We start from the raw sequence: 17,339 nt of genomic DNA, 5'->3' as shown, positions 1-17,339 counted from the left end.
ATTGCAGATCCATCATTTTTATATAAACTAATTCTAGAAGAGAGTGTGACTTGTGCCTATTCTGCTTGGTGGGAATTCAAGAATCGAAAAGAGAGGTACTGTTTGCCTGATATTAAATGGAGAATTGTTTTTTTTTTTGTCAAATATTATGTTCATCTTTAAGTCTTATGTTCTTTGACAGGATTAAGCAAGAATGGCATTTGGCACTCCTAAATATTCTAACTGTCATGACTTGTAATGGAGTTATCGTTTGGTCTCTTGCACCATGTCGCTCATATGGGAATACATTCAGGACTGACTTACAAAACAGTATTCAGAAACTTCCTAACAACATATTTGAGAAGGACTATCTTATGAGGGAATTTGACTTGCAGAAAAGAGTTTATTCTTTCTTCTACAAAGCTGCTGAGTTTTCTCTACTGGATCAACTGCAGGAACTGTTCAAAGTGTTTTATCAAACTTTTTTTCTTCCAGGAAGGATGAGAGGTATGTATAAATGGATTAGCGTCCTCTGTATAGTATTCATCCATCTGCTATCAAAACCCAACCTTGACATTTGCTTGAACTTACATTTAGCAGGTTGTCAGTGACTGTCCCTTCTGTAAGCACCAACGCTCTTGGATATGGCGCCGATTTAGGGGTTTTTGCAAATCTGCGTTATCAGCTTTTGAATGGAGTTGATAGAGCTATGATCAACCATTTTGATGTTCTAAAGGTTGCAATCTGTTTTAGCACAGCATTGAGGTACATCCGTTATTGCTCTTTTATTGCTAATTCCTGCATAACCAACAGGCTGGTGATATTTTAAGCAAGTTCGATGCTGGTCTGATTCAGTAATTTATAATGTTTCCTTCTGCCATAACTATGTTAATGGACCATAAAACTCAAATCACCAACGCTAATCATTTATTATATGATAAAGGTCGAATTACAATAGAAGAATTGGAGAAATATAGTTCACCTGGCAACTAATAATTTCAACTAGTGAGGACCTTATGGTATTCAGCCTAAACGTGAGTAGGCAAAAGAAGACAGAGGAAAGATGATAAATACGTATGCCCACAATAATAACGCAGATAACAATGCTTACAGATATCGTCGTATCTCATGTTTTACTATGGAGCAACTAAGATCTGAAAGTCAGAGAGCAAGTGATATCAATTAATTAACCAAACAACTTTAAAACAATTCGAAGCAAATCAATAGAAATGGATGAAGACATTTAATTAAGTGTAACTTAAAATGATTTAAGATATAAACAAATACATCAATTACCTAGGAACAATTGGACAAGTATTCTAAAAAACACGTGTCGAATATGTCTTGGCAGTAGCAAAAAAACAAGTGCATGTCCAACATATAATGGTTGAAGAGTAGAATATTCAAATACATCAAGCATATAGCAAAGGAAGACAAATGAATAATTCAACATATCAAATACATATTAAACTGAAGGCATCTGTAGATATCACACATATGTTTCCATGTATAGAAACTCCTAAGTTCGCCTATAAAGTAGCATCATATAAAATGTCAGCAGTGAGCAAGCATGGGCTTCAAATTTTTTGTAGAACAATCATATAAAATGGCAGTTTAAACAGAACTTTGTAAGTGGATTTTCTTCTGAAATGTCTCCTACTAACCGGTCTTAGTCGTCCCTAGATAACTTGTATAGCTGCATTTATTTTATAGTGAGTTCTACTGGAAAAGTGGTAAGAGTTCTTGAACTTGACACCGACATGTATTAGCGTTTAGGTTTGTTGTCGTGCAGTTCATTTGGTGGCTCTATGTAGATTGTCTTGCAGTTGTTTTACCTTCATTTCATTTTTATGATGTCTCATCTCTCGCCTCCCAGTTTGATCAAGCACTCCATGCTCTGATTTTATCATTTATTTTGCAGAATTTTGAATGCTCATCTTGGTGAGGCATCAAGGCTAGCTTGGCTAGGGGTGGAAGCAGAACCTCTATCTCAGTCAGATAATTTACCGAAACCTTACAACAAACAATCAAATGCTGTAGAAAATCCTTCATCAAAATGGTCGAATCACACCATCATGACAAATCTCTGGTTGCTGGGTCTCAAGCAGGGAAGCGATGAACCAGACTCCATACCCTCGAAACCACCCCGAAAGCGAACAATCAGAAGAAAAGCAAATGCTGCCTCCTCCTAGTCAGTCTCCCTTCATCCATCAAAGCTAGTACAATACTTTTAGATGGTAAACCACGCATCAGCTTGTGCCTGACATTGCAATAATCTGAATGAAGCGAGTGGGCAAGATCATGGATGATGAACTCTAACAATTTTGGCCGAGTTAGTTTTGAGGATCACCAATTTACCATCTCATTCTTTCAATTCCTTTGTAATAGAGAGGAACTGGCTTCGATTACATTGCATTCAGCATTCTCATCGTTGGGCTTCAGTACAATAAATCTACCCACCTGAAGCAGGAAGGTCATAATTCCCAAGTTTTTACTACTTTGCTGATGAAGGAGTGGAGGCTAGCGACGATGAAATATATGGTGGCCACCGGATGGAAGAGGGGAGGCTAGCAAAGCCAAGGATGAAGTGTGCAATGGTCATTGATCCAGTGTCGACTGAGGAGGAAGGGAGAACAATAGAGGTATTTAGACCAAAATCACTTTCTTTTCATTTTGCCATATTAAAATATAATTTCAAAATGCTGCTAAAATTTTATTAATATTGAAATATCTTTTAATATTTTTTATATTATAAGATTGAAATGCCCATTATGAGTGGAGTGAAAAAAAAAGTTGTTAAATGTTGCCCTAGGAAAAAGATGGGCAATTGTTATTAACACTTTACTTTTTGTCTTTAGGGTAATGATTTTATTAACTAAATGCCATCACTACGACAACATTAGGCCCGCCCATGTTATCTTTGCATCACTACAGCTAAAAAGAATCAATTTATAATTCAATTGCATCAAATTTGCACCGACTGCAATGATTTAATATGCCCTCGGGGTTTCAGTGCAATTATTTAATTTCTCAAATATTTAAGGACTGCGTCTCAATTTTGGTGCATTGATGGATGTATCGATTTATTTTTGATGATCAATGACAATTTTTTATGGGATCAAATTGATCACTTTCAAAATTAATTAATGTAAGTTGGATACTTAGTGCCAACTAAAAAAACATATCCTAATAAGTTCCTCAAATTTTAGAAGTTGTAAAATGAACCGATCAATTGGACATGGTTGGCTTATTTTAAAAAAATGATAAATCTTAGTTAGTCTCAAGGACTCAATCCCTGGGGATGGCCGATTTGGTCTCACAGAAGTTTCTTACCGACCATCAGGGTAAATCGGGAAGCGCATACGGCGGTCAATCCAGATGTCCAACATCCTTTGATTGTGTTTCCCATTTGAAAGAAAATTCTTACAAATACACCGTAGTTGAGGATCGAACTATGGGTCCTTGAGTTACAACTCGAATGTCCTACTATTACACCATTGTCCCGGGGACTTGGCTTATTTAGATATCACATAGAGTTAAACCTAACGAAATATTTATGAGCAAATCTAATGTTCAGCATAGTAAGTGTTTATTTAATATGTATAAGATCAATTAAATGAATTTTTTTTTAATAATTCATTAAATAAAATACATATATGATTATTTCATTAATATTTATGAATAAAAATTGTAAACAATACAATATCTAAAAATAAAATTTATGAATTATGTTCATCAATAAATTTTTTATTAAATATATAAATAAATAAATTTATTATATCAGAATTACTTAAGTTTTAAAAATAAAAATTTTAAATAATTAAATAAATTTAAATTGAGAGCTTTCACATCTGAATGAATCAAACCTAAACCTAAGACAAGTTTGAACAAGGTCTTAAAAGAGAAAGCAAGTTAAACTCATTTTCAATGACTTACTCATTTTAAACTTGTTTGACTTGCCTTGGTTATTTTATCAAACAACTTTGAACAATATAAATTTAGTTCAACGTGACTCATTTACAACTATAGACAACCTAGTTTGATCATTAGACTCCAAATTATTGTGTCCATTTTCAAACTCTCGTCAAAGCAATTGACAAATTTTAATAATAAAAAAAATTAAGGTAGAGTGGATTGGATGGATGAATAATTAAAATCATATATTTTTGTATTTGTGTTTTATTTTTAAAATAATGTTAGAAAAGAGATTATTATAATAATATTAAATAGATAAAAGATGAGTATGATGATAATTACATTCCAATAAAATAAATAAGATTCAATTGAATTCTGCATATTTACGAAATAAATTTAAAATAAGTAGTCTTTCAAATATAATCTTAAACTAATTCCTAAGAACTAAATTCTAAGTCATAAATAGACAAGAATTAACAGATAATTATTTAAAAACAAAATAATAATATTTCTTTTAGAAGTGAGTAATTAATGGCATCTTTTAATATTTAATAAATATAATATAATGTTTTTCATTTAAATCAAATTAAAAAAAATCCACTTCGTAAAAATAATTGAATTCATTTGAATAAACTTTAATTTGGTATAATATTGTGTTTAACTTATACATATTTATTTGCAAACATTTGCTAAATTTATATATTAGTTATTATTTAATTTAATTATATATTTATTCAAGTTAAAATGTTTATTTATTGAAATATGATCTATATTTCATATTTATAAAGTATTTTGCAAGTTTATAAACATATTTAAATAAATGGTGAATTAATTTAAAATATGATCAATGATCAATGTTTATTTATAAACTCACTCTGTGTTGGCTTGTTTTCAAGTTTTAACAAGTTCATGTGTGATACAAAATTTTGTCCAAAATTGTTGTTACTAAAATGAGGTGTAAGTTTATTTTATCTAATCAAGGGGCCTTCTGACTTGAAGATCATACGAATGATAATATGTTACCGATTAAGTTGATGAAATATTATTCAGTTGGTTCTCCTCCTTGCATCCATTGATGTCGTGTTCTTATTGACGATTTACTTGTGTCAATGTCGATTACTCCTCCTAGTATCAATAGTTGTGTTCTTAGCTTGACGATTTACTTGTGTCAATGTTGGTCCCACACGATCAGCCTTATGACCAATAGTGGCTTCGAACTAAACTAAACCCTTCCTTATGCTTTGAATGTATGAGTATGCAAAGATAATATGTATATTACTTGGAAGTTCCTATGGGGTCTAGGTTTTTGAAAGAATTGAGAGCTTTTTATGGAAGAGTGATACGAAAGAAGTTCCACCAATTGAATTCTTAGTAGTGTTGTTGGGGAGAGTTCACCAACTTATTTCCCATATGTAGAATGCCAATATAAATACAAACCTACTAGATTTTACTTGGAACATGATTTAGTAAAACAAAATTCAAAAATAACTTATGTATGTATGTTCGCTCAATTGAATGAATAATTTTGAATAATTTATTAAATTAAATAAATAAAATAGTTTATTAATGTTCATCAATAAAAATTATGATCTTTGGGGTATAATTAGTTAGTTACGATGGAACAGACTTGTTAAAATGAGCAAGAGTCGAATCTTGGTAAGAACGAAATGTGTGGGACTGCTGAGATGGTGAATTACACCTTTACTAAAATGAACAAAGATTATGAAACAATACAAAAAAAAATGATAAATCCAGTCAGTCTCGTGGAAACCGGTCCCAATTTTCCACCGACCACCCGGGTAAATCGGGAAACGTATACAACGGTCAATCCAAATGCCCAACATCCTTTGATTGCGTTCTCCATTTGGAAGAAAATTCTTATAAATACGTCGTAGCTGGAGATCGAACCGCGGGTCCCTAGGTCACAATCCGGATGTCTTACCGTTGCACCATTGTCCCGGGACTATGAAACAATACAAAATTGAACTTGATGTGGCTCGCCCTAAGTTTATTTAATTTTATGCCTTCAAATATATAATTATATTTTATATTATCTAATGTAATTTGTCATAATCATCAAAGACACAAGACGACAACCATATTATTATTATTATTATTATTATTATTATTATTATTATATATTTTATAATTTTATGCCTATCGACAATGACAACACTGCTAGAGAAAAGGTTGTTAGAGTTTATTATTATTATTATTATTATTATTATTATTATAGATCTCATCCTCAAACTGTTAAAATACTTAATTTTATACAACCCAAATATTCTACCAAGTGGCGCTAAGGAATTTGCAAGTTCTTGCACGTTTCAATCTCTCACTGGTCGATATTCTTATTCTTTTATTCCAAAAAAAGAATTTTTTTTATTTTTTATCTTTCACAAATTTTCACATCCAATCGATTGCGATTGCTTCCCTCTAATTTACGCAATTAAAGTTAAAGAATTGGGCACCAGATCGAATGCCTAGCCCCTCACGCTGTGGATTGGCCTCGGGCTGGCGGTTAATGGAGCGCCGCTGCTCGTCGCTGGCGCGCCTCCGGGAATCCATGGCCGGCCCCTTCTGTCGTTGCTGCCTCGTGCGCTGGTTCGCTCGGTCGCGCTGCTGAAAAGTGGTCCTTTGTCGCCTTGCGAGGCCGCAGGGCGGCGCTGCTGGGGGTCGCGGAGATGGAGCCTCTGAATGGCTTTTGGTCGTGTCTTTGGAGTTTCCTCCGCTTCTTGCCCTTCTTTCTTGCCTTGTTGATTCTGGGGACTGTTAAAGGTCAGTTCTTTCTTCCTCGTAGGTTCTCTTGCTCCGTGTTCGCTCTAGGGTTTTCGTAGCTCTTGCTTGCTCTTTTGGGTTTATGGAACTTAAATTCTTTCCTCTTTCTCTCTTCGTGAAAAAGAAATGAAGTCTTCGAGTGTATAAGCAGAATCATGTAGTAGAAATTTTGTCGAACTCTGAATAATAGGGGGATACCAATTTCTTACTGCTACACCAGGATACCAGTGTGGTACAGTAAAGTGAAGATAAGATATCATCAGACTCTTCAGATTTGGACACATCCAATTCTTCAGATCTGGAGGGTTGGAGTTGAAAACTGTCACTTCCATGCTCCAGCACCAACATTGCACTCTTGTGAGGACTGATGTCAGTTCTGTTCAAATTATGTTTGTTCAGAACATCAATTCAAAGAGATCAATCTAGTTAGCAGAAACACTATATCTGCGGATGACCAACTGTACTGACAGTCTGAATAGGTATAGATAGAGATTCAAATCTCGTGCTGCATCATTATCAGGTAAAGATGATTATCACACACAGAGAGTAACAATAATAACACAATGTGCAAGATAGTAAAGTTGTAATGTCTACAACAAAACATCTCATGAATCTGAAAATAACAAGTGTGTAGCCGACCATGGAAAAGCATGTAACAATGTGCAAGAACTTCAATCCCAGTAGCAGTGGTGGTGGTGGTGATGAAACAGTAAGAACAGGAAAGACAGTTGACCTAGCCAACAAAAATGGAAGAAGAAAGCTCATGAACGCTTAACAATTACAATTTTTCTTCTTCAGACATTGAGAAACTGCTGTTGGAGAGGAATAAAGTGATTGACAAGCTTAATGCCGATAGAGAACTGTCAAAAGATTTGAAACAGAAATTAGAAATTCAAGCATGCAATGAAAAGAAAGGAGCTTAATCATAGAAAATTTTCAAGGTTGAGATGGCAAAGGTGGTTAATTTACTGAATTAGCAAAGCAAGAGGCACAAGCATCAAAAAGCAGATGGAGTAGAGATGTTAAACAAACTTACACAAGCTGAATCCACTGCAACTATAGCTTATAAAGAGGTAGCCTGGTGGGAGAAGCAAAGGCTTATAAAGAGGTAGCTTTTTGATGCTTTGCGGCACAAGGAATGTTGTTGAACAGGGAGAATGAGTTGCAAAGCATTACTCAAAAACATGACGGATTACAAATCAGGGAAATACCTACTTGCAGCAAATCAAAGAATTATCCTCATTGTTCAAGTAGGCGAGATCCAATAGAACTAATGAAACAAAAAAAAACTACCAAGAATAAAAGAAATACAACTACTCAGAAAACACTTGTCAAGAAATAAATCCTTGTGAAAGAATAGTAGAAAGATCAAATTCAAAGGATGATGTTCGAGGTGCTTGCATATGTGTGATGTGTGGTCATTGGCAGGTTATTGGATTGCCACCAGAGGTAGAAGTTGTGGTGCTTGCATTGTGAGGTGCAATCATTGGTAGAGTATTGGATCACGAGCAGAGGCTGATAATGATGATGCTTGCCTCGTCTAGGTTCACATCTTCAAAGGAAGAGCTATTACTCTTCAATCTACTGGGTCTCTTGTTCCTACTTAGTGAGCAAGAAAAACTCACCCTCTCAAATGGAGAGGAGGATATCACTAGCATTTTGACAGTTTTTTGCAAGCTTTGACTATAGAAGGAGAAGGGAATTTGGTTGTTGAGTTTTGAAGTAGTGCTTGTTGTGGTATGGAAAGAGAGGAACTTTGCTCATGTAGGCCGTCAATTGTTGGCCTCTACTCATGATGGAATCATGATAAAGGTATCTTCAATAGGTGGAGCTTAGGCATCAAGGAGATCCAAAGATGAGGTTTGCGTGCGTTGCTACCGAATGCTTATCTAATGAAGAGAAAAGCTTATGGACGTTTGCTTCAATGGACAATGATGACCAAAGAGGAGAAGCCTTAATGAAAGAGACTAGGTAGGAGCCAGGAGTGGAGGGGCTTGATGGTTGCTACTAGATCAATTCACTCAAAGGGTCACAGATCAAGTACAAAGAGATCACATAGAGAGAGATGGCTATGCAAAGGAGTCATGACACATGGAGGACACTAAAGATGAGCCACTTTGAGGGAGGTTTTCACATGGAAAGACATGCTCATTGGCTGAGATTGAAGGCTTGAAGGGCTTCGTGAGAGGTCACACTAGAAGAGGTAGCATCAGATGGAACATTTGCATAGCGAAGGAGGCTCGCTCGTGATTCGCTAGAGGTACTCGGCATAGATGAGAAATCATCTTGGTTGTGTGGAGGATGTGGTCAAGTGAGTGAAGAACTCATTCTTGACAAGCGAGTGAAGAAGGTTCTTGCTTGTGAAGAAATCAAGGGCTGGGATTTGGCTTCATTGGGAAGAGAAGAAGATGAGGGGAGAACAAAGGAAAAGGAAAGTCGCTGTCCATAGTGGTGGTGGCAGTTTCTCAATAAGGGGAACACCTCTTTGTAAAATCCTAACCATAGAAAGATGGTGCCATTCATATTTGTAGATAGGAAATATTGTATTTCTTACATTAATGATATAACCATTGCCTGGTTATACATTGACCTATGGTAAAACCCTAAACATATGAATATTAATGTGGGACTAAACACATTAGATCAATAACTGTATTCATTTAATTCTCTACCGATTTCTTAAGCCTATCGCCAATATCTTTCTCGGAATTTATATAGTATTTCCAACTAAGAAGCCTCACTTGTTTATGATCATCATGTGTCATCCAGAAATATGACAATAGATGCATCAAGGACAGAACTGGTGATAACTTTGTCATCCTGAGCGATAGGAACTGATAGGTATATAAATCAAGAAAATATGAACCTAAATATTTCATTGTGCACTTCCCTTCACACCCTTTTATTGGAAATCTGATGTTAGTTTCAGCTCAGAATTTTCTATGGAAGCACTTCGGACTTATGGTAGTTAATTGTCTGATCCGTGATTCTCCACATACAAAAATCTCAAGTAAATGAATAACAAGACTTACTAGAATCCCTCTTATATGATATCATCTGCAAACAATATAGGAGTTATTTGAATGCCTTAAATAGTGGAGTGATTTTCTTGTGAGCCAAACATTTTTAAGTAGAGACAGCCTCTGATTTGTAATGAATAAATTAGAAGATAGGATCTCCTTGCCTAATACCTGTATAGCTAGAAAATCTTTGACAGATAAGCAATTATGCAAACAATCGAATTGAAGTTATAAAAGTTTTTAGATTCCTAGTAGTTTATTCTGGTAGTTTCTATCCTTTAGGAGCATAAGTCTTAAAGTTAGTACAAGTTGATAATTGCCCTACAATTGAAGGAAAGTTTTGGTTGACATTTTATTTGATTTGGTTGTTCCTAGTTTACAATTTAAGTTTCTTCCTAGTTCAATGTAATCCTTTTAGATATAGGATTATTTCTTTAAATATTTGTAGTTTATTTCCAATTTTATTTGGGTTGGAGTCTTTGAAAGGATCTAATTCCCGTCATATAATTAATTTTTTTCATATTATTTCTCTTTGTGAATTTCGTTCTTTGTGCGATTTTGTTTATTTCTTTGTGCAAGATAGTTATTCCTCATGTTGTGTCAATTTTATCCTAATATATGAGATAGTTACCCCTTGTGTAGCATGAATTTTCCCCCAATTTTCTATGTGAAATTTGGTTTAATTTTGGTGCTGGATCAACTATATGTTCCTAGTAATATTTGCAAGAGAAAATAGCAAAAGAAACACCACTATGATTCATTTGGTGAATTGGGGAGAAAAATTTTCTTCATCAATAGTTTTTTTTCAAGATCTATCTTGATGTAGGAGTTATTGGTTTTCATAAGCAAGTATACTCATAAAAAAACTGTCAAAATCTTATCATGTACTTTGTGTTCTTGAATAAATGCAGATTGCTCCTGATTAATTCTACAGCAAATGTTTTTGAAAAAAAAAATCTTATATAATTGCATAATGCAATAGGACAATAATCAATAATATAAGAAGAGTTTGCCTTCTTAGGAATTGGTAGAAGATAAGTTTGGGCCCAAGAAGGTTCCTGATCTATTGAGTGGAAATAAGAGAGCCTCCTCATATATGTTGCTCATTAGTGGGGACCAATTTGTTGATTATAATTCAACTGTGTATCCATCAGGTACTGAACTCTTACTACACACAGCAAGAACATTGTTGTATATTTTACTGTGTTGAAAGAATCCCGATAAGCATTAGAGAACTCTGACATGGAGACAATTTATGTAATGACTACTTTTTTTTGTCATTGTACAATGCTTAGGTGATCTTAGGTGGGTTCAAGATCCTACAGGTCTGCCATAATTATTGCTTGTGGCATCTCTTCTACATATTATCTTACTATAATTTCTTTACAAGAACACAATTATATTGGGTTTTTTTTCTGTTATCATGAGACCTACAGTGTAAGAAGAATGTGCCACAACTTAATTACTGGCATGTTTTAATAATAATTTGAAAAAGACTAAGGAGAAAATTTTCTAGTCTAAAGAAGGATTGGCTCAACCACTTTAATGTTTTCTGATCTTATGTTGGATGGAAAGAGATGATTGCATATTACTAGATCTACTGTTTTCTGAAGCAAGATTTTTTTTTGGGTACTTATTGCAACTTGAAATTAACCTTCATTGATTATTCCTAATCATGTAGCATCCACAAAATGATTAAAATGCTTTTGAGCATCCACAGTCATCTTGTAGCCATTGTCAATTATTTGACAGTAATTGTGTTTCAATGATGATTCTTTACATATTTTATTGAGGAATGGACTTGCCTTGCTTCTCGTTCAATAATTCAGTGATGGGAAATTGGGAAGTAGTTTAAAATACCTGTGTATGATTGAGTTATTCTCTCTTAAAAACTTCTTTTAGGTGTTATACTTTGCCCATTTGTATGTCTTATCATGACATTGGGAAATTCTGCAATCATCTTGGGTCTCTGGCCAGCACATGTGGTTTGGACATACTACTGCATGATAAGGTAAATGAGCTATATCCTTGCATCCTTTGTTAAATGTACTATTTCTTTTATGGCATATTCATTAACTGGTTAGTTTGTGAAAGGCAGATCCAAACAGCTCGGGCCTGTTCTGAAGCTTATTCTTGCACTTGGTGCATCTATGATATTAGTTCTCTGGCCTCTAGTTGGTATAGTAGGAAGCATCCTTATAGGAATAGGTTATGGTTTTCTTGCTCCTGTTGTGGCTACTTTTGATGCTGTTGGAGAAGGGAAGGCAAATGATTTCCTTCATTGCTTCATGGTATATCTGATTATTTTAGCTACAGAATTTCCCTCTCAATGGTAGATTCTTCACATTTCTCTAAATTTCAAGGCCCTTAAATACATGTAGGATGGAACTTGGAGCACAATTGAACGAAGCTTTACAGTGGTCAGAGACTTCAGAGATGTTTGTTTTCATTCATATTTCTCAATCATGGATGATCTTCGCCAACGTGATCCTCCAAATGAAGGGCCTTATGAGATCAGGTAAGCTGTTGTGGATTCTTTATTCCTGTAGTTGTGTCAAGAAAAGCTGTTTTCTAGTGATTTACATGAGCCATAAAATGTGTTTCAAGAAATAGGTTGTACTGTTCTTTCACATGATAGTATTATGCAATTATGAAAATTAAGGTTTTGCTGCTGGTTTGGTTTTTCACACAGGAAAATGTTAAATGGATTAGTGGATTTGGCCCCATGGTTGGCATACAGGGTAGTGACATCACAGAAATGGATTGATTAACCCTGGGCCATGCCCCGCCTAGTAGGCCTACTTTGATGCCACTAGTATAGCCTAGTTAATTTTATAACTTACACATGTATGTTGATATTATTTGATAGCATATAAATTTTATAACTATTAATTATTTATATGTTATATAATTTAATTGTATTGTATTTAAAATAGCAGTTTGAGGTGGATTTTTTGGGCTTCTATATAAAAACTCAAAAATCCTGCCAAGACTCAATATAAAAATATTGAGGACTCAAAACCTGAAAATTTCAAGAATTTTATGGTTAGTTCAGTTGGATTTTCAGTCAAGCTTCCCGGTCGACTCGTTTTGACACTATAGCTTAGTTAATATATGACTTACACATATATGTTGATATGATTTGATAATATATAACATTTAAATTTTATAACCATTAATTATTTATTTTTTATATAATTCATTCATATTGTATTTAAAATAATAGTTGAGGTGGATTTTTTTTTGAGTGTTAAATAAAAACTCAAAAACCCTACCTGGATCCAATATCAAAATATTTACTAGAAACCTGAACAATTCTTCAGGCCTTCAAGTTAGCTCAGTTGGTTTTTGAGTTCAGGTTGGATATATGGTGTTTTTGCTCATCCCTAATTTGCATATATGTAGCTAATGTACGGAAAATATAGTACATAGGCACTTTAATTGCTGTTACATGAAAAATAAATCAAAACACTGATAGGGTATTCTTCATTAGCTAGAACTTATTACTATGTTTTAAAAATGAGATATTATCACCAGCAGAGATAAGGTTCATGTATCTAAGCCTCAATACTTGGGACCCTCGACATCTTCTCGATGTAGAACTATTTTGTGGACTAAATACAAACCACTTCAACATCGCATTGTAAGATTAGCTTTTGTGAAAGTCTGAAAAAAGAATCTAGTTTATACAATCATTTCATTCAAATATATATTAAAAAAGCCTTTTCTTTTTTACCTTGCTAACTATTACATCAATAGCTCAAATCCCGTCAATTAAGCATGGCCATTTTTTTGCCTTGGTAATCCGTTTCTTTGGTAACTGAAGAAACAGATTATGATATGGTAACTTGCGCTTTTTAAATGGGTTTTGGATATTTCCCTCACTAATATTACATAGCAGTTGAAGTCACATTTAGTACAGATAACACATCTAATTTTTCATTTTTCAAAGGAAAATGGTAATTTTTTCAAGTCTTAGCAACAGAGGTTGAATCATTTCTTGCAGTTTTTATAATCTAGTTTGTTGGTTAAATGAGAATTTGTATTGTGCCAGACTGTGGTATGTTCCTGGTTCCTGGGTGATTGGTTTTCTTGGAGTAATGGTCGATATGCCAACAATCACATTAATTGCCATTTACAAGAGCCCATACATGCTTTTTAAAGGATGGAAACGTTTAGTTCAAGATCTTATTGGCCGAGAGGGCCCATTTTTGGAGACTGCTTGTGTGCCATTTGCTGGCCTTGCTATTATTCTATGGCCAATGGCAGTTACGGGAGCTATCATTGCTTCCATACTATCAAGTTTCTTTCTAGGTGCATATGCAGCTGTTATCGCATATCAGGTATAACAGTTTAATTGTTCAGTATAAGTTGCTACAAGTCCATAAATTGTATGACTATAGCAAGTAGCAAGTACATATTTAGTATTGTGATATAAAACATCACTAATCAAATAACAACTGACCAAGTTTTCATATTTTTTTTTGCTGAGTATAAAGCATGTGACTCACATAGTGCATGTGTTCCATGAACTTTTGTTGGATTCCTCAGGAGAAATCAGCCAAGATGGGGCTATTTTACATTGTCTCCTCCTTGTCTATGTTTGATGAATATAGTAACGACATACTTGACATGCCTGAAGGGTCTTGCTTTCCCAGGTTAGTACGGTCTTTTTCTTCCTCATGTGAAACATCACTCCAGAAGTGAAACTTCTTTTTATTGTATTTCAAATTTTTTAGGTACCAGTATAGGAAGGACATATCACAACGATCAAAGTCTCTCAGTAGACATTCCTCTCTTGCACGGAAGAATCAAGATGAAAAGAACCCTTCATTACGTGCCACTTCATTCAAGGGTATCTTGCCTGAATTGAAGCCTTTGAAGGTAACACCTCCAGATATTAGCTAACATTTTTTGAGAGGTCCGCTTCACGATAAAAATGATTAGCTGCAGTTCATAGGGTTAGATTAACCTTATAAGGATTGCCTGGAAGTTATAGTACTGGTTTTACATTGCAACTTTCTCCTTGAAACCTGTTCTGAATTCTAAAAATTGTTGTTTGGATGTTATTAACTTGAGGACTTTAATTGTAGACTTGCAGCATCTGGCTGGCCATATATTCTTTCCTAAACTTGTCTTGACATAGGCCTGTTACCATCTTTCGAAGGTTAACATTTTGTAGAGATAACTGATCCTTTTTACATGCTCCAGGTGACTTGTAATTATTATAGATAAATTAAGTTATGGGTAATGATAGGATGGATTGTCTCAGGCTACACAATTTTAAAATGTGTTCATCTGTTATTTTACCTTCATATTTACTCCAATTGTACGAAAAAAGTGGTTGAAACTTGCTGTCTTTTTCTTTAGTTACTCGATCAAATGTTCTCAGAATGTAAGCACCATGGTGAGTCTTTGATTGCTGAAGGAGTAATTGCACCTGAAGACATCAAAGAATCTAGATCCGGTAAAGGTGGAAGCATAATTGTAAGCAATGGCTTGCCGGCATACTCCATTCTTCAGGCACTTCTAGTTTCTGCAAAAAGAGACTCCGATGGTTTGATCTTAAGTAAGGAAGCATATTGTATCACTTTAGTCCTCAACGAACAAAGAATGTTATTGTCAAATCGCTGTATTTGGTTACTTAGATGGTTGCTCTTTTACAGGTGATAACACTGAGATAACCACTGAGAATCGACCCAAAGATGCAATCTTTGATTGGTTCTTCGATCCTTTGATAGTCTTGAAAGATCAGATTAAAGCTCAAAATTTCTCAGAAGCAGAAGAACAGTATTTGTCCAGGTTCGTTTTGCTGCTAGGTGATTCCAAGAGACTGAACAACCTAAATGATCAATTGCCGCCTTTGGAGCAACGAAGACAGGCTGAGATACATGCATTGGCTCGGAGGTATCAGTTTTTTGTCGAAAATAATGCAAGTGCTTTTGTGCTGCTTTCCTGTTTGGACTGACCTTATGTTGTTGTGCTAGGTTGTGTGGTATCACCAGGTCTCTCTCAAGGTATCCAACAGTCAGACGACGCTTTGATGACCTTGTAAAATCACTCCATGAAGATCTTGAGAAGAAGTTTGGGAGTACCAAGTCTGTGAATGGTGGTAAAGTAACTCTGAATTTAACAAGTCGCATCGTCCGAATCCTTAGCCAGAAATCCTTTCAGTCAAGAAAAAGCCCTGGCAGCAACTCTCAAGAACCACAATCGTTAAACAATGTCCTATAGTCGTATAGCCTTAACTGGGAACACATTTGTTTCTTTGCCTTCATCATTAGAATTTGGAAGGTTTTCCCCATCTTCTGTTTGTCTAGGTTGTGAGGTAAAGTTATAATACAAGAAAATGTATGTAATTGTACTGCTTTACGAGCTCAAACTGTACTCGAACGATACGAAACACATTGTAATGGGCATAGAAGTGCCCTGATCCTTGCCTTTTCTACAGGATGTCAGAAGAAGCCCTTCACCTTTGCATTGATGTATGTTTGTTATTGATAGTTTGTACATCATTGGACAACTACATTCTACTCTTGTTGTATAAATAAAGCATTCGGTTGATATGTTCTTTGATGTCAAGGTAATAGCAGTCATCATCGTATACAATGCATTACATTGATGAACTTGAATCTAGTTATTCTATGCCACCTTTAATTTAATTAATAGATAGCATGACAATTCGATTTACCTTATCAAAGTTGATCGTGGGATCGACTGTGTGAGATTGTTGGGGTGGTGGATTTTACCTTTTACAAAAATGGATAGCATGACAATACATTTATGCCAAACTTCTACTACGAGTGTACCCAACAGAGTTGTAAACAATATTCATAGATGGCTTATTTCTTCACAATTCATTTCTCATGTAGAAGCATGCACTAGTTAGGGATGACAACGATGAGTGAGGAATTTTTAATTTCTTAGTGTAATAACGTATTAAGTGGTCATGTTCAACCAATATACTTTGAAATGTTTGACGAAGAATGTAAGTTAGATTTTCTTGTATTACAAATGTGTTTATGAAGTTTGCAAGGGCTTCACAAAATGCACTTTTCAAGTTGTGGTTGTTGACTTGGCACGGCCAAGTTGGTTTGGCACAATGGTTGAGAGGTTTATGGGAGATCGACTAAGGATAGTTGATTTGATAATTTGAGGATAGTCGCATGAGGTAAACTACGCAGGTAACATAACAAAGGATAACATATGAAATAAGCTGAGGACTTAATGCATTTGAGAGACTAAGGATTTGATGGGAGGTAAATTTTGTTGGTGCTCCGGTTAGTTTTGATGTGGTCAACTAGGTTAAGTTAGGTCCTGTTATTTTTCTGATCCCTCTGCTAAGTGTGCAGGAGCTTAGGTACAGAGGAAGTCGAGCGTAAGACGTAGCGGACGAGAAGGGTTGCACGGGGAAGTGAGCCGACGGGCTCGGTGCAATCCGAGGGACGCGGAAGCTACGGAAGAGTACGTCGGTGGAGCGAGAAGGACGTGCGCGACGTCCGAGGGACGAGAAGCCGAGGAAGCACGCTCGAGGAGCGAAAGGCCGGAGTCGGGTTCGGGTGAGCCTAACTCCGGTTGGTCAGAAATCACCCAAAAGATCTACATACAAAAAGTCAACCAAGTTGACTTTTGACCAAGTCAACATTT

General features: G+C 35.2%; 1 protein-coding gene and 1 pseudogene across 1 annotated transcript; both read left to right on the top strand.

Annotated features, from left to right (window-relative positions):
- The first annotated feature begins 13 nt into the window (after positions 1-13).
- Positions 14-2,746, top strand: LOC141819307 (protein RETICULATA-RELATED 1, chloroplastic-like; annotated as a pseudogene).
- Positions 2,747-6,395: 3,649 nt separating this feature from the next.
- Positions 6,396-16,261, top strand: LOC141819306 (putative membrane protein At3g27390). The gene is made up of 10 exons (XM_074706645.1): positions 6,396-6,672; positions 11,595-11,703; positions 11,791-11,983; positions 12,074-12,210; positions 13,747-14,035; positions 14,244-14,350; positions 14,432-14,576; positions 15,063-15,261; positions 15,359-15,599; positions 15,680-16,261. The coding sequence occupies exons 1-10, from the start codon at positions 6,579-6,581 to the stop codon at positions 15,924-15,926; spliced, it is 1,761 nt and encodes a 586-aa protein (XP_074562746.1). The 5' UTR covers positions 6,396-6,578; the 3' UTR covers positions 15,927-16,261.
- The last annotated feature ends 1,078 nt before the right edge of the window (positions 16,262-17,339 follow it).

Source organism: Curcuma longa, unplaced genomic scaffold (genome assembly GCF_044706935.1).
Source record: "Curcuma longa cultivar G26 ecotype Majalengka, Jawa Barat unplaced genomic scaffold, ITB_CL_G26_1.1 contig_28569, whole genome shotgun sequence".
Lineage (NCBI taxonomy): Eukaryota > Viridiplantae > Streptophyta > Magnoliopsida > Zingiberales > Zingiberaceae > Curcuma > Curcuma longa.
Note: the sequence above shows the minus strand (reverse complement) of the source record. Positions and strands in the feature narration are given on the sequence as shown.

Excerpts from the sequence above, each read along its gene's own strand:
- LOC141819306 (XM_074706645.1), top strand. The coding sequence starts at position 6,579 with ATGGAGCCTCTGAATGGCTTTTGGTCGTGTCTTTGGAGTTTCCTCCGC. Across the intron at positions 6,673-11,594 it reads GATTCTGGGGACTGTTAAAG|GTGTTATACTTTGCCCATTT; the intron begins GTCAGTTCTTTC and ends AACTTCTTTTAG. Across the intron at positions 11,704-11,790 it reads ACATACTACTGCATGATAAG|ATCCAAACAGCTCGGGCCTG; the intron begins GTAAATGAGCTA and ends TGTGAAAGGCAG.